The following is a 22,679-nucleotide window of genomic DNA, read 5'->3' as shown; positions in this document are numbered from 1 at the left end:
TAAAATATAATATTGCCAGCGCTGTTCTAGCAAAGGTTTTACTCTGTAAATCATCGGAAAATCAAACAAATTGATAAAACACTAAAATTGATCTCTGATCAAATAAACAGTTTAATCAATCTCATGATTAATTACAAAAACGAATTCAGAATTAAAATTACTAGATGACGCCCAGAACTCCGTTGTGCCAAAATTCGTTTATCGCGGGGGACCGTACATTTTTCCGGGATAAAAAGTATGTCCATCCCAGGTAAAATTGGTTCAGTGGTTTGGGCGTGAAGAGGTAACAGATAGACAGACAGACACACTTTCGCATTTATAATATTAGTATGGATACAAAAGGATAGCGCAGTAAAGCTTGTATTATCAAAACTCTGGTCGTTTTACGATGGTCGCTAAATAAAATTCGCTGAGAGAATTGTTAATTTCGTTCTGAGCATTTTTGATTATGCTTAGTGCTTCAGGTTGGTGGTACAACGGGCTTAGCCTCAGACTGAATATTAAATTTAATAAAGTTTCACAAAAATACAAAAGTGAGCCGGATACTATAGCTGGGTTAGATTATTTCATTCCAGTGTTCCAATCCAGCGCTGAATTGCTACTGGAATGACTGGATTGCACTGGAATGCAATTCAGTGCATTCCAGTTGCCGTTTACATTATTCGAGTAGCAATTTAGAGCTGGATTGGATCACTGGATTGGTATAATGTAAACCAGCCATAATGTGTGTGTTCTTGGATATAAAAAAGTTTAGTTTGGAATCGATATTAAAAAATCATTGCATTGCATCAACACAACACGTTGCAGTGTAATCCTAGCCTAAGTTCTTTGCCCTTACTGGATTTAATAGGTAAAAATGTATGTATTTCAGCTAGATTAAACTAACCTGAATGAAATTGTATGTAGAGACACTTTGAGTCCCAAAAAGGACATAGACAATAGACATATCGTCAAATTGTAAAGATCTAATAATAATATTATAATCCTACTTTTACGCTTCTGTTTGATTCGATTTTCGCGTACGAAAATCTATTTAGAGCATGCTGAAATAATAACCAAAATTCCCTGTGTGTCGCAGCTTTACCCCACTCCTTCGAAGCATTAACCAAGCGGAGATACACCCGGTATAAAATATTTTAATTATATTTTATCACCACTAAACCCGTGTAAATGAAAAACTGGTTTCGCTTTATTATATCGTAAAAAAACTTGTCTCTGTTCAAAATACTGAGCTTGATGTATTTGCATTGTTCAGATTTCATTTGCCGGTTTATAGCTGCAGGCTGCAGGTCTAACTCATATAAAATCTTTTGTTTGAATAGTCAAATGAGCGGACGGATAGCTTGGTGGTAAACGCTGCCAATGGAACTTCTAAAATAGTAGATAGTAGTTCCTATGTAGCCTTGGCAAAAAGCAACGGTTGGACTCCGTGAGTTTTGGCTAGGGCGAAAACGAAACAGCTGGTCAGGCGTACTTTTTCGCCGCAAAGTAGAAAGAGAGGGCGATGATACTTCGTCTCCTACGCTGCGCCGGCAGTTTACTCTAATTTTTTCCCATCATTAATCATTTTTTACCCATACAAAAGAAGTGCACAGCGCCAAGGAAGTTGTCGCGTCAAAAAACATTGATTACGTTTTCCATCAAACAATGATATAATTTATATCCAGACTAGATGAAGCCCGCAACTCCGTTGCGCCAAAATTAATTTATCATGCGGGAACCGTACATTTTTACGGGATAAAAAGTATCTCCATACCAAATTTCAGCAAAATCGATTCAGCGGTTTGGGCGTGAGGAGGTAACAGACAGACCGACAGACATACTTTTTCATTTATACTATCAGTAAGTATGGCTCTATGGCTGTCTCAAAAATCATCATCATAATCATCTAAATCATTGATTGATCAATGATTTGATAGTTAGACCGAAACATTGTCATCTTGTAAAGTGTAACTTGAGAGACAATGTCATTTTGAAAGCTATTAGGCCTCCTCCCCCCCCAAATGACAATATAATGCAAAAGATTCTTGCAGACCTGTATGTATTTATAGTATATTATAATTTATATAGTTTATGGTATAGAATACATATTGTATTATAATATAGTAAGTATGTTATTATTATTTTAATTTAGTATTTTTTTTTGTTGTACATATTAAACTGTTTATCATAGTAATAATTTAGTTGTATATTTCATTTGTGTTTATCTGATGTTTCCTGATCAAATTTCTTTTCTTAGGTCTGCTGGAAGAAATCTCTTTAGAGATAAGCAGTACCTGTTGTGTCGTCTTTCTTTATAAGTATAACTTGTTACATGTTTTTTTGTGTACAATAAACGGTTAAATAAATAAAAAATAAATATGCTGTAAAACTGCAATTTCCTATGACGTCATGCACAATGCACGTCTAATTAAATTCGCAACGATCTTCAGTGCAAGCTAATTACCTCGTCCTGGGGTACGGTTCCCGGGGGAGAGCCAGTAATTACGCTCTGACGTGTCTATCCTTCGTGAATTAAGACCCTCTTAAACTTTGCGCATTTTAATTTTTGTAATTATAGTGGCTAGATTATAGAAGTATGATAGTTTGCATGTTTTAAATGCTATACAGAAAGTAAATTTAAACATGGTTATCTTTATAACAATAAAATTTTAATGAAACTTTTTAATCGGGACTTAACGCGACTTATTTAAGTAGTTATGCTACTACGAGTACATACTTTTTCTCGACGTTTCGTAGTAGCATTACTACTTAAATAAGTCGCGTTAAGTCCCGATTAAAAAGTTTCATTATAATGCAACGCGAAAGTTTAAAATGTTATCTTAATAAAATTTTAGTTAACTACTTACGTATTGAGTTATGATTTATTAATGAATAGTTGTGTTCTTTAAATTATTTAGAACAAGGCTGCATTAAAAAATTAACAAAAAAAATTTTGTTGGTTGGGACACAAACGCAGCGAACAATTATTATACAATGTCCTACGTTACGCTATACAATGTCCTCATCTAAGCACCCTTACGTATCAAACAGATTATATTATTTCGCAAGAAAAATTATACTGTGCCCTTTAGTGGGACTCAAAGTATATTATGTATAGGTAACAGGCAGACGGGTAGAAATTATGTTTATAATACTTTCGCATTTATAATGTTAAAGTTACCTTGTAATTGTATTTGTTTTTCCTAAGACATTGTGTAGACAGTTGAGTGGTAAATCTATTTAGTGTGCGATCGGGCTGGTTTAACACAATAAGGGTAAAGAGTAAGGACCTCCCCGATAAATGGCCAACAAAACCTACAATATGTTTATAGAGCTGCTATTTATTTGTGCTAAAATGCGTATGGAGTTTTTATAACTTCTGGTCAACATTTCAAACCCAAAGGTTCATTTCAAACGTTACAATTTTTAACGGCCTACTCGTTAAAAATTAAGCAAATATAATATGACGAGGTATCTGAAAATGTTATCGTCCGTCATTTCACTTTGATTATTTTTTTAAATATTAAAAAAGTCGATTGAAGTGGCTTAAGAGTAAAAATTAAAGTCTGATGGAACACCTACACAGAGCAAAGAGCTACACATTTAACTAAATAAAATAAGTAACTCCATCTCAAAAATTTAAACATCAGTTTCATATTGATCAAAATTTTCATGAAGTTTTTTGAGGTGATAGTCTCTTTAGCAACGTGCTATTTTTAGGATGCTCGCGCCATTATACGTGATGTAATCGAAATTTAACAACCTATAGAAACTAGACTGCCGGCACGACTTACGGGAGAAAAAATATATTATGCCTACTGTTTTTTGCCGTCACTCCTGGTATGCAACCCGATATGTTAAATGTGACTAGACTAGAATGTGCCGTGAACTTCATATAGCTTAACCTACAGCTTAACTCTTAGATTTTCCCACCGTATAAACCTTCCGTTCAGTCGTTTTCGAGTTTTAGCATGGCTAACAACATAGTAATTCATTTTTATTCATAATACTGTAATATCAGCTCTACACACATATCTCAATGTCTACACCGATCTCGTCTGATAGATAAGGCACAGACGGGACCGTCTTATTTATGGACCCACGGATAGACAAATGTGGGCCACTGGGCGGCTACAACAAATGGCGGCGTTTTTTCTTTGATCTCATTACGACTGATTGGGAAGCAAATTGAGATGTTTTTCTTTGTGATTGGCGATTTTTTTGTTTCGTTAGTAAATGGGTAATTTGTGTTCTGACGAAAACAAGAATATTATATTTTTTTTTTTTTATCTTCCCGTTTTATCTTCCAGTGAAACAAAAAAATATATCGAACATGGCCCACCACACATTCTTAAAACTGCATCTGGCATCCCCTGTGATTATTAAATGCTAGATGATTCCTGAAACTCCGTTGCATCAAAATTCATTTAGCGCGGGAACCGTACATTTAGCCGGGATATAAAGTATACTATATCCTTTCCCGGGACTCAAAGCATCTCCATACCAAATTTCAGCGCAATCGGTTCAAAAGTTTAGGTGTGAAGAGGTAACAGATAGACAGACAGACACACACTTTCGCATTTATAATATTAGGATAGCTTCCAACTTTTAAATTAAAAAAAATATTAAATAGTATATAATAATAATAAACAAGGATAATTTCATTTGCATCGATGCAAATCAGTATCCCGAAATGAAAGTCTATAATTCCGTTCTTGAGTTACAGCCTGGAGACAGACAGACGGACAGACATCGAAGTCTTAGTAAAAGGGTCCCGTTTTTACCCTTTGGGTACGGAACCCAAATAAAACAACATTTTTTTAGAAAAAAAAAACCATATATTTCGTTGTATGGATTTTTCTTACATTCCGTTCTATGGATTTTTACTTGAGTATTATTTCTCCTACAAACCTTGGACCAACGAAAATATACGGCATGTAAAAAAATATTATCTATGCATAAGATATTTCCAAAATAAATTAATTTTATGTTGATTCAAGTCACCCCCCGGACCCCTGAAAAACAGGGGTTTGTAACCCTCGATTTTTTTCTATTGTCGCATTATTTTTGTACAGCCGGCCGGCCGGCAAACAGTATGAAACGTATGCCGTATAGAATCAAATGACCAAATTTACCATGGAAATTGGCTGAAAATAACATAAAAATACCGACTTACTGGCGCATCATTTTTGTACGGCACTGCGGGCTTTCTTAATATTTTTCATGTATCTATCGATGGTAAAAATGCCGTACAAAATCACATGACCAAAATGTACATACCCTACATGCACTTTTGAGTTCTCACCAGCACTCGGTTGGACAGCTTACCATTAGTGACGGCATAGTGCTAAATCTTATTATTTTATGCTCTAATATCGTCCTATATAGATCACCAGGTGGTTCAGATGACCCATCCATTTTCGACATGGGCCTGTAGTCCTATCTTTAAATATAAATCCAGATGCATTATTATATACTAGCTGTTGCCCGCGACTTCGTCCGCGTTACCATAGTAGATCACATCCCAAGTATTATTTATTGTACAAAAATATTCAATATACAGAATTGACTTTCCTACAATTTTATTATATACTTATAGATGTTCCGCGCGGCTTCGCTTGCGTAATTTAGGAATTTCACGCAACCGTACATTTTGCAGCAAAAAATAGCCCATGTCCCTTCACGTGGTCTATTCTCCATGTTTGCCAAATAACATAAAAATTGCTCCAGTAGTTCATAATATAATAAGCAATTCCATATTATTTCCCCCGTTTTTTCCACATTTTCATTTATTTCTGCGCTCCTATAAGTCTTAGCGAGATAAAATATAGTCTATAGCCTACCTTGATGAATGGGCTATCTAACATTGAAAGAATTTTTCAAATCAGATAGGCAGTTCCTGAGATTAGCGCGTTCAAACAGACCCTTTCATATAATTTTCCCCGTTTTTTCCACATTTTCCTCTATTTCTTCGCTCCTATTAGTCTTAGCGTGATAAAATATAGCTTATAACCTTCCTCGATCAATGAGATATCTAACACTGAAATAATTTTTCAAATCGGACCAGTAGTTCCTGAGATTAGCGCGTTCAAATAAGCCCTTTCAAATAATTTCCCCCCGTTTTTTCCACATTTTCCTCTATTACTTCGCTCCTATTATACTTAGCGTGATAAAATATAGCCTATAGCCTTCCTCGATAAATGGGCTATCCAACAGTAAAAGAATTTTTCAAATCGGACCAGTAGTTCCTGAGATTAGCACGTTCAAACAAACAAACTCTTCCCAATTATAATATTAGTATAGAAAATGTTATGTAAGGACTCTTACGCATAAGTCCATAAATAAGAAAAAAATATGCACCATTACACCACAAGTACAATATCAAAAGCAATAATCACCACGAAAACCACGAACTTACGCACGGGTTCCTTCCACTGAATTATGTAAAAGTGTCCGGAACAGAGTGACCAGTGGAACAACCCTTGCTGGTCAATATTTATAGCTTTCGGAGTCAATTTCGCGTGATCAGGGTTGCCACAAAATAGTTTTTGTAAACGGCTCAAGTGTTTTAGTTTCTAATAAATGGAAGTGATTTTGCAAAATTGTTTTTTCGGAAGTATTTTTTACAGCTTTGGAACGAGGTAAAAAAGGGTTATAGAGCACAGACTTATGTAATTTTAAAGTAACTATTATTATTATTTATTTCTGATATGAATAGATTTTGACAGATTCCCAGACTTACCCGAATATTTTTTTATGACAATTTGTCCAGTCGTTTCGGCAACAAACATAAAAATTTTATTCAATAGATTATTTTATTATTAGATATTTATTATTTTATTATTTTGAATAATAATAGAGTTAATTTTATTTCTAAGGTAATTTATACATTTTCTCTAGAATTTTTAGACCTTAGACCTTTTTAGAATTCTCATAAAATATATATTGGGTTGAGAAATCTGGTATCGCTCTACTGAAGTATGTATTTTTAATAATACTTAATTATTGTGCGTCAAAATCTGGAGTTTAAAGTTTTTAACTGTCGGATAGATAAGAAAATCTAGTAGCCTAAAGTAGTAAGAACTAAGAATATCTGGAAAACTAAATATGTAATATTCATATGAATTTTATGTATGTCAACAGCTAAAAATATTTATAGAAACATAAAATGCCAACCCTAAATCCTTCCTTTATTTTGAATACACATCTGTTACGCATTTATGATCTCTATCATTCTGAGGATAAGGTTCAGTTTTGAGTGGGTAAAACATAAAGGACGTTGGCTTCTTGGTTGAGTGTTTGTGAATTTACGATGGCATACGTGCGGATGAATTTCAATGGACCAATCAGTAAGTGAAAAGTGGGGTCTTAACGTGTGGTAGCCCTGACATATTTAATGTTATATTTATTTAGACATATTATGTTTTTGGTTTTGCATGAAGAATCTTTATTTATGAAACAACACACCTCTGCGCAGGAATTCGTTTATCGTGCGGGAACCGTACATTTTTTTGGGATAAAGAGTATTGTATCCTTTTCCGGTACTCAAAGTATCTCCATACCAAATTACAGCAAATCCGGTTCAGCGTTAGAGCGTGAAGAGGTATACATTATACAGATACATTATACACACAGACAGACATACACACACACTTTCGCATTAATAATTATAATATTAGTATGGAAGTACGGACTTAACTAACGTCATATTAAATTAATGCTACGAAGCCGCCGCAGCATCGTTCGTAGCATGCTACGCATGGTTCTACGACGTAGCGGACAGCCGCGGTAGATGGTATTCTGCCATTATTTTTTGACAAAACTTTTTTTCGGTGCTAATAATGGCCCTTTCCTGTCATGCGTATTATTTATCACCCTTATAAGGATCTGGTCTGCATGCTGGAAAAACATCTATGAAATTATAGGATGCGGGCAAATTTCATGCGGACCATCGGGGCTATAATGGTCGCTTTGGAGAATCATATTATGATTCATTTTTAAAAAATCGCAAAATGGTCACTCTGCTTGCAACTCAATTCGTACTAATTTGACATTTATCAGTTTGACAGTTTTGACAATTCATTTTCTGAATTGATTGAGAGGAATTGCAAAATGTGACAATTTTAGGTCCGCAGATCCGTGCGCGGGCGATAAATAGACGCGATAACATGACATGTAAAAGGCCCTAAAGTAGGATTTATATGCGGCCGCCCAAACGCGCGGTTTGGCGGCTATAACGTGAGATCACAAGCAATATTATTTAAATAACAGGGCGACCGCGCCGCTATTTAAATAAATCGTTACATTTACATTTGCTTGTGATTTCGCGGCGTAGCGGCCAAAATCCAATCTAAAATGAAAATACAATCCTGAACTACTCCGTAATAATATAGGATGTCAGTTTGAATCACTAGCGAAAGAGTTTTTATTTCCACCTCGTACTTCAGTATTCTATAAACGCGTAGATAAGTCTCATTCGGCTATCAATATGCATCGTCTCGTAATCCATGAACGTGGATTTACATTTATGAGTCCCCGCGCTGGACAATAAAATCTTTATGACATTGCCCTTATAGCACAGTGTAATACAGTAGAACATAACTAAGCTACCCAAAGGCGATACCCAAATAACTCAAGTTCCTAACCCGGTTGTAGAGATTATTTTAAATTCCATTTTAAAAAATGTATTTCAATATGTATGTTTTGAGCAAACACAAAAAACATTTTTTTCCTAACAAAGGCTTTTGATACAGGTTTTTACGGCGTATATGGATCACCTTTTTTGTAAGACAATCAAGTGATCATACTAGATGATTAGGAAACTAGTTCCTAACCAAACTTGGAAATAACATTATTCCAATGCGGGAATCAAATTGACACACATCTGAGTCAAGAGCCACGCTCTCCACTATCGGTGATGGTGGCCGGTTTCATTGAAACCAGACCAGCTACGCAAGAGTAATTTTATAGTGCCCAAGTGTGTGCGCAGTACACAAGAGCACTCTCTATTCGTTTACTCTCATAACCCAGTGGGACGGAAGACCGATACTACCGGTGAGAGATCAGGCGCAGGACCGAGTTTTTAAGTGCCCATCCGACGCATGGATCATCTTACTTGTCAGACAATCAGGTGATCAGCCTGCATTGTCCTAACCAAACTTGAAAATAGCATGTTTCAACGCGGGAATCAAATTGACACACCTCTGAGTCAAGAGCCACGCTCTCCACTAGACTATGATAGTTGTCTCATCATCATCACCATATCAGCCTATATTCGTCCACTGCTGGACATAGGCATCTCTCAATGAACGTCAAGATGACCGATCTCCTGTTACTCGCATCCAACATGGACATTCTTACGTCACAAATTCCGCAGAGCTTGAAGACGAAAGTCTTCGATCAATGCGTGCCTCCCGTTATGACTGACGAGGCGGAAACCTGGCCTTTTACAGCAGGGCTAGCTCGTAAATTTTCCGTTACTCAGCGTGCTATGTAGTACGCTGTGCTCGGAGTTTCTTTAGCGGATAAGCTTCGAAATGAAACCATTCGTCAAAGAACTAAAGTCACCGACATAGTGCAGAGAATCAGTTTACGCTAAAGTGGAACTGGGCTGGTCACGTAGCTCGAAGAACAGACGATCGTGGAAGATGGTTGTCTACTGTATATTATTTACACTGTATTCTGTTACTCGTTGAAGCGATTTAGACTATAGATATAAGCTATATTCTCCCGGTATCGTAAAAATATTTGATAGGTGTCGTGCTATATTACTATTATAATATAGCACGACAATACCCTAGGAATATTATAACACTATAATAATTATCACAGACATAGATCAAGATAGATACCGCATGTCGCTCCATTTGTATGAAAACGAGCGTGCACCTACTGTGACGTGCCGATGATAAGAAACGTGTCCATTATCAAGACCAACGTTTCCTACAGCTTAATACGGCACAATTAGGCATTTAGGCATTTTTAAAATTCCGATTGACGTCCGATTCCGATAGCAGACTAAAGAAGTCCAAGAACAGACTGTCGAAAGATGAGCATTGCACGTCGTTCTGCGGGGCTAAAATGGTCACATTTAGCAATTCCTCTCAATCAATTCAGCAAATGAATTGTCAAAACTGTCAAACTGACAAATGTCAAATCAGTACAAAAATACAGAAATGAATTGCAAGCAGAGTTGCATTTTGCGATTTTAGAAAAATGAATCATATTATGATTCATATTATCATGATTCTTCAAAGCGACCATTTTAGCCCCGCTGTGATAATAATTATTTATTAGCGGCACTGCATAATAATGCAGTGCCGCTGAAACCAATAATAATTATTTAAAACGTGTGTTCAAATGCAGGTGAAGAAGAACGAATAATTCAGTTTTTCTTGAAATAAGAATGCTTTAAGAATTTAAAATAGATTGGTAGACAAAAATAATAACAGCAAAGTTTAAGTTGACAAGACATTATGCTAATACCAAATTTTGAGTAACCCAGGGCCAAATAATGTGAACTTAGCTGTTTTTAATATTGAAGGCTTAAATTTTGCCCAAAGTTAGCGTAATTTCGATACTTCTTGACATCAGCAATTTTTTACTGAGAGTACAACCTACCTACCTACTACCTTCCCTCCTACCTTTAATAAAGCTACATTTTTAGTCTTAATAAAAATGATCTGCGCAATGGTTTATTATGTTTTAAGCCAAGGAACTTTATCCATCAAAAGATTTAATATGTTTGCAGTTTGTAATGGTACGGCAAAGTCGATGGCGACAGCTAACTCCAAAGTTTAATTGTGCTAGAAAAGTTACTTACATTATTATTATTCGTTTTCAGCGTACCTACCGTACACGTACGTACGGGTAAAAACGGAACCCTATTACTATGTCTTTGCTGTCTGTCCGTCTGTCTGTCTTTGTCTAGGATGTATATCAAGAACGGCTAAAGCTAAAGAGTTGAAATTTTCACAGATTCTGTATTTCAGTCGCTGATTTAACAATAAACACTAAAAATAGAATAAAGCAAATATTTAAGGGGGCTCCAATAAAAAAAAACACTGTTTTGCCTAATTTGCTTTATAATGGTACGGAACCCCGAGTTCGACTCGAATTTGGCCGATTTTTTTATGTTCAAATCAATCACTCACAATTTTATTACTTACACACACGGCTATAAAACAAAAGTTTGTAAAAATCAATCGCAGATTCAAATCACACCGGAATTTATTTAACGATACCATAAAACTGAGAATTCTCGCCAATCTGCAAATTGAGAATGGGTTCAAAATTATTTATTCATTGCCTGGGCTCTTTACATTAGCTTAATGTGAAAAAAGATAGGAACAATAATTTTGAATTGTCTTTTAATATTATGTTTTGTGTTTATAATAATAATCTGTGTTTTGCTTCTACTGTTAAAAGTTTAAATAGCTTCAGAAGCTTAATTTGAAGCATACTACGTGACATTTTAATGATTGTTTTTCAGCAGTAAAATGATTATATCTTAGTCAATGATCTTAGATAGAATACAAAAGATTTGTGAAGTTTTTAGGGTTCCGTACCTCAAAAGGAAAAAAACGGAACCCTTATAGGATCACTTTGTTGTCCGTCTGTCCGTCCGTCCGTCTGTCAAGACCCTTTTTCTCAGGAACGCGTGGAGGTATGAAGCTGAAATTTATATCAATTACTCAGGTCTACTGTCCCTTGAAGCTGTGAAAAAATCAAACTTCTAAGCCAACGCAATCAAAAGATACAGCCGTTTATGCCGCAAATTTTCGACACTTGCAAGGGAATCAAAACCTACAGGGTGCTTCCCGTGAACTCAGAATCTTGAAATTTGGTACGAAGCAACGTCTTATAGCATAGATAAAGGAAAAATTACGAAAACCATAAATTTTTAGTTACATCACATAATATATATTTTTTTAATAATTTTAAACTTACTACCCATTTCCTCATAAACGCGTAGAGGTATTAAATTGAAATTCATACCAAATACTCAGGTCTATAATACCTTTAAGCTGTCGGAATCCTCGGTGCGCGAGTCCGACTCGCACTTGGCCGGTTTTTTTTAATTCAAATCATGAATAAAATTTGGCCGGGTCATAGCCGCTCGCGCCTATCGGCACAAAGTTGCCATAGTACGTCATACAAAATATTTTTTACTAGCTGTTGCCCGCGACTTCGTCCGCGTCAACATAGTAACTATAATAACAAAGATGGATAGTCCGCTAACAAATATGAAAAAAGTAAAATACAACCTCCTCCTTTTTGGAAGTCGGTTAAAAAGTAGCCTAAATTACACCTCACTACACCAGCAATTTACCAAAAAAGTTCCGGCAAAATAGCTCCAGCCGTTTCAGAGATTAGCCGGAACAAACAGACAGACATACAGACAAAAATTGTAAAAAATGTTGTTTTGGTGTATGTATCGTATATAGATTCATATGCAGGTAGTAAAAAATACAAACAGACACTCCAATTTTATTTATATGTATAGATTTTCAAAAATTAACTTGCATGATACAATAGTACTACTATTATAGGTAAAATGTTCTGCTGCGGGAAAAGAATCACAAAAATATCACGTTGTATATTTCTAAGGTTACGTCATCTCTTCAATCCTATAATAACTATTCCTGGACTCCCAAGATTATTTCAATCTAAAATTAGATAAATCGGTTTAGCCGTTCTTTAGTTTTAGCGAGACTAACAAAATTTAAAATACATTTTTAAATAGTCTGAATATATTTCTAAGTTTACGTCATCTCTTAAGTCTGTATCTTACAAATACAACCTTACCATCCTAAAAATCACAATTACCATCTTATATCACTTGACAAATCACTTCCCTTTCTTCTCAAATTACCTCTCAACATCTGAAATACCTTAAGACATTCAAGTGTGTTTAGCTGCCATTGTCCTGAGACAATCGAGCCAATTCTTCTCTAATTCGAGGAGCGTCTTCGCTTTTCCTCAATCAAAAGTTCCAATGACGTCGAGTGGGCCGAAACGACCTAATGAATTCTTTGGGTCGGGGGAAATGCAATATCCTTTGTTGCAAATACGGACGCAATTGTTGTAAATAAGACTGCATTATTGTTATTACAGTTTTTAGGCATTCAAGAAATAAAATTAAGGTTTTAATATATCATGCAATTTATACCGCGTATAATAGACCGCGTATAATAGACCGCGTATAATAGACCGCGTTTCCACTGACGCGGAGCGGAGCGGAGAGGAGCGGTGGCTGTGGCGGTTAGCGGTGCCGAATTGACCAATCACCATGCTCGAAATCTTCGCCCCGCTTCGCTGTCATTCCGATGGAATAGCACGATTGGTCAATTCGGGCACCGCTAAGCTGCTCTCCGCTCCGCTCCGCGTCAGTGGAAACGCGGCCCTAAGCGTGATTTTAGATAACTTGAAGTAAGAAAACAATAATATCATGTCGCTCGTGTAATTTGTTTCAAGGACATAAAATTAAACTGTAATTATACATAATGTTTATGGTTTTATATACCTACTAGATGAGCCGTGAACTTCATATCACTTGCTCCAAAATAATATCTTCCCTGGACTTCCACAAACTAAAATTTAACTTTTATGCTAAGTACTCACATTTTTGCTCGATAGTTTTACTCCAAATCGAGCAATAACCAGCTTACTTAGCTAATGCTAAGTAAGCTGGTTATTGCTGGTTAGCGAGTTTTAGCAAGACTTACAAAATTTTAAAAATTCTCTTGGATTTTTATACAATTTCAAATTAGAATAGAAACACATAAAATTGCTTCACGACAAATTGTTCAACTCCCTAATTTTGACGACCCAATAATTTGCGTTTAAGCTAGCCAAGTAATTTGATGGCGTTATTTTGTTTTGATTAAAAAAATCCCTCAACCTCGAGGGGTGCTATCGGGGTGTTCGGATTACGGCGTGTCTTATGAGCCGCTTACTGGCCTATAAGAAAGAGGATAGATTAAATACTAGAATAGACATCTAAACTTAATAGAGAAATCAGATAGAAATGAATACATTGGTAACAGACTTCTTTTGCTTTCCCGAAATTACGGTCAATGAACCATCAATATTTAAAATAAGTAACCCGACACCGAAAACGAGAAGTCAATGCAACGTGTATAATTGTATTCTGTGAAAAATAAAATTTTTGCTTATTTCAAATGTATCACATTGCATCATAGAAGTACCCTAAGGCACATCCAGTTGCATTATTGTCCCACGTTAAACAATTTGCATCAATAACGTGGTCCTGTCCTCTGCACTTAGCTCCTACAATTTACTACCGGGGTCGATTTCGGACGAAATTTTTATGCCCACTGATTATTGCTATAGTCAAAACCATGACAGGAAAGAAGAAATAGGATCTTACATTTTGAATTCAGGATATGGCATGACATGTATTTGGCAAAAAAAACCATGCCATTAGTTTCCGAAGTAAATCCCATCATTTATCTTTAAACATTGAATACTGTAAAGCATAGCGCTTACAATATAAAAATGTGCATGCTTATAGCATAATATCACACTAGGTTTGTTCTATCTACTCTGATAATATTATGTGTTGTGAGAAATATTTGATTTTAAGATACATTTTAACCATTCTAGCATAATAATATAATATACTTATTGATTATGTCTGTGATAATAATTTTCATGATATAAAGTTATGTGAAGTTTTTTGTCATTTACGAGTATACAGTAAGAATAATTAGTAAGGAAGTTAGAATAATATGATTCTCTATACTTATTTCAATGATAATAAAGATTAATATTCTATGATTCACTTTTTTCGTGATACCCCAAATGAATTTAACGACACTTTAATAACGAATCAAACTTACAAATACCCACATATCACCTATAATTCAGTCAATTGGCTATCTCTATCCAATTAGCAGCAAATCCAATCGAAAAGCGACCGTAATCAGTTTAAAATAAAGCTGGTATTGCACTGAAACTACTATCTGCGATAATGACTCTATTTCATGTGTAAAGTTAAATAAGCTTTCGTGATGGGATGATTAACTTGTAAATTGTTGTAATGGTTTTAAAATTGCTAGCTTTGTTTACATGAGGCACTGCATGAAGAAGAAAATAGAGAAAATTCTGAGTTAACTATGATTGGATGGAATAATTTTAAATATAGAATCTGGAGACATTTTTTTTTTAATTTAGACTTTTCTCAAATATTTTTTTAATCTAAGTACTTGTTTTTTCGCTAGTTTAAGACCTTTACCTCTAATTAATGTCTTTATATCAACGGGAATCAGGGCATTTTTTTTTTTTAATATGAAATAAGGGGGCAAACGAGCAAACGGGTCACCTGATGGAAAGCAACTTCCGTCGCCCATGGACACTCGCAGCATCAGAAGAGCTGCAGGTGCATTGCCGGCCTTTGAAGAGGGAATAGGGTAATAGGGGAGGGTAGGGATGAGAAGGGAAGGGAATAGGGGAGGGTAGGAAAGGGAATAGGGTAGGGGACTGGGCCTCCGGTAAACTCACTCACTCGGCGAAACACAGCGCAAGCGCTGTTTCACGCCGGTTTTCTGTGAGAACGTGGTATTTCTCCGGTCGAGCCGGCCCATTCATGCCGAAGCATGGCTCTCCCACGTATAAATATTTTTATCATAAAAAATCGAAAAATCCATTAGTTAGGTACATAAGTTAAACTATTTCATTAAATATGGAAAATCAAGGCACAAAACTTAACATAGTGAAAAATTCTGTGCCTCGTTTCGTCACTCGATAGCATTTAATAACTTGATTTTTGGTATTACCAAATTTTTGCCACTTCAAAATTCCTTTGACATCAGCGGAAATTAAAACTATCCCGCACTTATCCCGCGCCGGGATTGCGGAATACGGGATAAAGCCCAATAACCCAAGAGCCAGTGGCAGCTTGACTTTCGTCATTTTATAAAAGCTGAAAGTTTACCTGTATATAATCCCTTTATTAGATAAGAACGATCAGCATATACTCTATGGAGTTTTGGTCGCGTTTACGTTGGGTGGTATCTAGTTCTGAAGATCTACCTGATCTTTGATGAAGTTTTAAGTCATTTTTATCGTATTTTCTTTAGGAATTTCTTGTAGGAATCTCATCTTCCACTGCAAGGCCTTTTTGACAGTTGCTTTGCACTGCCAGTGTCAAGTATTAGACTTTGAGGTGGTCTGGCAGTGGGAAGTAACTGTCATAAGTGTCCGGCGGTGGCAGATGAGATTCCTACAGTTATCCCAAAGATAACAAGATAAAACCGGTCAAGTGCGTTTTGGGCTATGCGCAATATAGGGCTTCGTATTACAGCTAGTTTAGCTGCTGATTACAGCTTTGTAGACCTTACAGTCTCTGAGACAGGCGGACAGACGGACAGGCAGATGGACAGACGGACAGACGGACAGGCGGACAGATGGATAGACGGACAGACGGACGGACAGACCGAAACTATAAGGGTTCCACGTGTTTGTTGACTATGGAACCCTAAATGAGCTTTGTATTTTATCGAAGGTTAGGTAGACCTTTAGAACCGCCTAATGTACTGCGGCCGAAAATTCATAGTTGCTGGTCGTTCTTACCTCTATAAGGGTCATATAAAAGCAAACTTTCATCTTTTATAAGATGACAGAAGTCTGGTTGTCGCTGGCTCTTGGGCTACAATGTAATTAGCGCCGCGCGCTTAATTAAGTCAAATAGTTTGAATCAATCCCGTGATGATAACTGGGATTGAAATTATCCCTCATTTTACGTGTTTATTACATTTGCCGCGTAAATGAAAATAATTTGAAGTATTAATTAACTTTTATTAAAATCGTAATTTCACGTGACAGTTTTTGTATATTTCATTTTTGTGACACGTTCAGCAAAAAGGGTTATTCACTTGTATAAAGTTATAGAAAAAACTAATCCATAGTAATATTAAAAACACGATAACGTGTGTCTACCTGGTTCCTTTCACGTCTAACTGATCCGGACAGTTAGTGAGACTTGTAAGTTGTATCTCAAGAAAGATACTTAGAATAGTTTGAAGTTTATTTGGAACTTATCTCGGCAACGTCTAGTGCCACTCATTAAGTTTTGCATCGTTTTAATGATTTTATAGTTTTTGATGATGCTCAAACCATCCCTAACTTTCATCCTTGGGTTTATTCTCGCAAATGCACGCTAGAGCTTGTTAAAAGCCTATTGAGTCGGCTTTCTATGCATTGTAGTTGCGGGCAACCTCTAGTAACCATTGAACAAGTAAGCTCAGACCATTTTAATCATCTTATAGTCTCTGATGATGCTCACATAATCCCTAACTTTCATTCCCTTCTTTTGAAGAAGCAAATTCACGCAAAAACTAGCTTAAGCCTATTAAGTAGAAATTGCGGGCAACATCAGTAACCAATAAACAAGTAGGCTCAGATCATTTTAATCATCTTATACTCTCTGATGATTCTCAAGCCCAATAAAAGTTGGGGATAAAAATCATCCCCTAGTTTTGAAGCAGCAAATGCATGCAAGAGCTAGTTTAAAAGCCTGTTGAGAGAAAAATCTGACGGAAGATGATTTTAAGTCAATCAAGTGGTCCCTCCAGTAAATTTTCGGATAGTTTTCCACCCCCTGCGAAGCCAGTTAGCAGATGCAAGTAAGCGGATTATTACCGGCACTTTCCTCCAGTCATCAGCGCAATCATCGTCTGATGACGACTAACTTGATTACACCTCCATTATACTCCCCTAGCTACCAGTTTTGTTATGTACTAAATATTACTAGTTTTATGTGTAAGGTCTGCTGTTATTACATACATATTGGTACCGACTCTCAGCGAGCGTTCAGCGTGACACTAAAATCAACCGCACTCTTTTGTTATTCTGGCACTAAAAAAAAACATTCATTCTTCGTATTTTCATCTTCCAACAAATTATGGTACTTCATCACTTCCTATGTTCCTATGTTTGCTATGCTTCCTATGTTCGCTATGTTATTCTGTCGCTTTATCCACTAAACTGTAAAAATGGCGGCCATGCTAACCATGAACAAGTCAACATTGTTAATGGTTTTTATGGTAATCAAATCGTGCACGTCCAACAAACTATCTTTTTAATCTATACCCCCTGTGTGCGAGCAGCTGAGCTGTAAACTATCGATCAGCAGTACTACACAAATTAGTTTGCCAGTCATCAGCGAGACAATTATTTCGCGCGGCCCCACGTCCTAGCCCATCATTGTTTCGGCGGACGGGTTATACGGTATGGAACTAGCAAAAAAATTCAGCGTAGAATTGCACAGGGTGTAACAAATCGAAGTTATACCGCTATAAGTCAGCGGTTATCAAACTTCTTGGTGGCGGAGCCCTTTTAAGAAGTAACATTTTTGACAGACTCTCATCATCATCATCATCATATCAGCCTATAGTCGTCCACTGCTGGACATAGGCCTCTCTCAATGAACGTCAAGATGACCGATCTTCTGCTACTCGCATCCAACATGGGCCTGCAACAGACAGACAGACTCTAAATAAAGATTTTTTTTTGAGTAAATTGTCTCCTGTTGTGAATATATCCCTTAAAGCTACGCTTAAGGAGTTACTTTTAACTCATGAATGTACCCAGACTTAAAAAAAATATCCTTTTAGCGCTACTACTTTCACAGTAAACTACCTACCTACTAAACACATACCTACTCAATTACTCATCCTAAAGAATGCTTTATTGATAATGATCAATAATTGATTTAATTATTACATCTTGTAGAGTTGCATACAAATAAATTATAAAATATGTAATAAATAGTAGATATTTTATCATGTTTATAACATTCAATTGTACCAATCTAAAAGTATATTTAAATCACAATTCGCAACAAGCACAAAGCGCTCAAAAAATGCAACTAATTTATCCGACTCACATAAAAACAATTACTTTAGAAGCGAAGTAAATCCAGTAATAAATTACCGTGAGTGCATAATGCGGTCCAAGTCCAGCTAAATGCAAATCACTGATATTCCATTAGTACTAGCACTGTACTAGTACTATAGTACGAAGCTGTAAAACCACAATGTAAATGGTACACAGTAGTGTATTTTTCCTAGACGGCCAAAGAAAGCTAACTTCTTAAACGATATTTCCGATAACGCGAAGTTGCAAAAAACAATCCGTAGGCTTAGTTCACATAGCAAGGTGAACCAGTGTAGAGATAGATGAAAAATTGAAGTTTATTTACTACACAAGAAGATACACATTGGATTAACAGACTTGCCTCCCGCAGCGTTGTGCAATATCCACACATGCCGCCGGCTTATACCGCCGGGTTTGCCACTGGCTTTCAGACTGCCTTGCCGCCGAATTTAAGCCGCAGGTAAATGCCGGGCAGTTAGCCGCCGGCCGTGCCACCCGGCATGTGTGGATACGGCATTAGGTAGCTTATTTCAATTTTGAGAGCTCATTTAATGAATCACAACGCCTCGGCCTCATGAGGAGGTCGTCTCACATTGTCACACACACACATGACTTCGTTTGTCTGTAAAACTTATCTGTGTGTCTTTGATTTCGAGGACGCGTCTGAGTTACTCTACTGTACAATATTTATACTATAGTACAGTGCTGTACACAACAATGTTACTAATGACCTTTTCCAAAACAGCGCGTATTGTTAATTAATTAAATAAATTAATGTACAAGCGTAATTTGATTACCAAGATGGACGCAAATTGATAAGATGACATTACTGTATGTAGCTATTAGCTAGATTATGTTTAATATCTGTATAATGAACTCCATGGTCCAGTTTAGAGCTCTATACCGGCCAAGGATTCAACTCCCACGTTGGAAAAAAATGTGTTGTTTGGTTAGAGCAATTAAATAATACCAGATTGTCTGACAAGAAAAAAATCGATCCTGCGCCTGAACTCCCACCAGTTGAATTGTTTATGTATAGACTTAGGAGAGTCCCATCAGAGTGCGTATTTTATGTACACACTTGGGCACTATAAAATTATATCACTATAAAATTATATAATTCAAAGTAGGCTAGCTACGTGCTAGCCTACTTTGAATTTAACCAGTCCCAAAACAAGGTCTTTTTTTTAATCTTATTTCATAAAAACAGCTAACGAGCAAACGGGTCACCTGATGGAAAGCAACTTCCGTCGCCCATGGACACTTGCAGCATCAGAAGAGCTGCAGGTGCGTTGCCGGCCTTGGTAATAGAGGAGGGTAGGGATGGGTAGGGAAGGGAATAGGGTAGGGGATTGGGACTCCGGTAAACTCACTCACTCTGCGAAACACAGCGCAAGCGCTGTTTTACGCCGGTTTTCTGTGAGAACGTGGTATTTCTCCGGTCGAACCGGCCCATTCGTGCCGAAGCATGGCTCTCCCACGTCTAAAAAGTCTACAAAGCCAGTTGTCAAAAATAAGCAGAAATAAAAAAAGGTAAGTTTCTAGTTAAAAATGTTTTTAATAACAATTACAAGCGGCATATAATTATGAGGGTGTTGTATGAGACGCGAAAAAGGTGTTTAACAAAGCACATGTCACAAAGTTAATATTTCACAATCTGCGCTACAAAGTGCCGCCCAAGTAATAAATCTGTTTGTAAACAGGAGAAAAGTTGGTACCATAGAGTTAGCAATTTCCACATAGACTTTATTTTGGTTGAAAAGATGACTATGATTTTTCAAACTGGAGCTAGAAAATAGCAATATTTTTGGATGCGTTTTGTGTACCTACTAAGTACTTAATTATCCATAAGTAATCTATGCTAATCTATACTAATATTATAAAGCGGAAGAGTTTGTTAGTTTCTTTGTTTGAACGCGCTAATCTCAGGAACTACTGGTCCGATTTGAAAAATTATTTCAGTGTTGGATAGAAAGGGAGATCATACATCCCGGGGCGGCGTGGGATTCCTCGTCAACAAATCTCTCGTTGACAACGTTGTCGAGATCTCGAGTGTGTCGGAGAGGGTAGCGTACCTTGTTTTGAGACTCACCGATAGGTATTCTCTCAAGATAGTACAAGTGTACGCACCAACCTCGACACATTCCGATGACGAAGTGGAGACCATGTACGAAGACATCTCCAAGGTCTTAAATACCACCCCTAAGACCCACTTCAATGTTGTCATGGGAGATTTTAACTCCAAAGTAGGAGTACGAGCTAGCGGCGAATCTTGCTTGGGACAGCACGGTGTTGGGATTCGAAACCGCAGGGGGCAAATGCTGGTCAACTTTCTCGAAAAAGAGGGGCTCTTCTTGATGAATTCCTTCTTCAAAAAGAAGCCCCAAAGAAAGTGGACATGGCGAAGCCCTGACTCTGTGGTAAGGAACGAGATAGATTTCATCATTACGGATCGGAAGTATATATTTAGGGATGTCTCTGTGATCAATAGGTTCAATACCGGTAGCGATTACCGACTACTGCGAGGATCCTTGAGTGTATGCTTCAAACTCGAAAGAGCCCATATGCTGAGGTCTACTCTCCGACCCTACTCCCAACAATCCGTCGCTGAGACCCAGTTTCAGTTACAACTGAGAAATAGGTTCGACGCTCTTAACATCTCGGAAACTACAATGGAAGTTGACGAGGCATTAAATGCAATTGTGGAGAGCATACGGGTCGAAGGTGAAAGGTTTTGCAGGCCCAAGCATGAGGGCAGGAAATCCAAACTTTCGGATGAGACACTCAAACTTATGTCTCATCCGAAAGTTTGGATTTGGATGGGAACGGAGGGAAAACACTGACTCGGGTTCGTCAGATGTAAAACTTCTCTCGAGGCGAATACGGAAACTTATACTTAGAGATCTTCGCCGCTCGAATACGCTGGAAATCACGGAAGCGATTGAGCGGAATAGAGGGTCTAAAGTTTTTGTAAGGCGCCTCGGGAGGAGTCATCTGACGAAGGTGAAGAATAGCTGTGGCCAAATCGTTTCCTCACGAGGGGGGGTTCTGTCCGAGATCGAGGATTTCTATAGCCGCTTGTATGCTTCACATGCTTCGCAACCTGATCCTCGTGATGACGACCCGCGTGCCAAACTCACCCGGCATCTTTCTGGCGAGCTTCCTGACGTCAGTATAGGCGAAATCGGATTAGCTCTGAAACAACTTAAAGGAGGAAAGACCCCGGGGAGGGACGGCATTACGATCGAACTTCTCAGAGCGGGAGGCGAACCCGTCTTGAGAGAGCTTCGTAAAGTCTTTAATTTTGTCCTTCAACGGGGAGTTTCCCCCGAAGAGTGGCTTAAAAGCGAGGTGGTTCTCTTTTTTAAGAAGGGCGATAACACCCTTCTTAAAAATTATAGACCCATCTCGCTTTTTAGTCACATATATAAGTTGTTTTCTAGGATCATTACGAATCGCCTATCCAATAAACTTGACGAATGCCAGCCACCGGAGCAGGCTGGGTTTCGCAGAGGCTTTAGCACCATAGACCATATTCACACCTAAAGGCAAGTTGTACAAAAGTCACATGAGTACAGGCAGCCATTGTGCCTTGCCTTTGTGGACTATGAGAAGGCTTTTGTCTCTGTTGAGACCTGGGCTGTTCTGGAAGCCCTGCAACGATGTCAAGTCGATTGGCGTTACGTCGAAGTTTTGAAAGGTCTATATAATGCCGCGTCTATGTCCGTCCGAGTACAGGGGGCCACAACAAGGCCAATCTATTTGCATCGAGGAGTGAGACAGGGGGATATTATTTA

At 37.3% G+C, this 22,679-nt stretch overlaps 1 protein-coding gene across 1 annotated transcript; it reads left to right on the top strand.

Annotated features, from left to right (window-relative positions):
• Positions 1-20,873: 20,873 nt before the first annotated feature.
• On the top strand, positions 20,874-22,299 carry LOC121735982 (craniofacial development protein 2-like; the record flags this gene model as incomplete). Its single annotated transcript, XM_042126989.1, has 2 exons — positions 20,874-21,569; positions 22,042-22,299. Coding segments are annotated over exons 1-2 (780 nt in total), but the record flags the coding sequence as incomplete, so codon positions are not given.
• Between the last annotated feature and the right edge of the window lie 380 nt (positions 22,300-22,679).

The sequence above is a fragment of the Aricia agestis genome, chromosome 18, assembly GCF_905147365.1.
Source record: "Aricia agestis chromosome 18, ilAriAges1.1, whole genome shotgun sequence".
NCBI lineage: Eukaryota > Metazoa > Arthropoda > Insecta > Lepidoptera > Lycaenidae > Aricia > Aricia agestis.
Note: the sequence above shows the minus strand (reverse complement) of the source record. Positions and strands in the feature narration are given on the sequence as shown.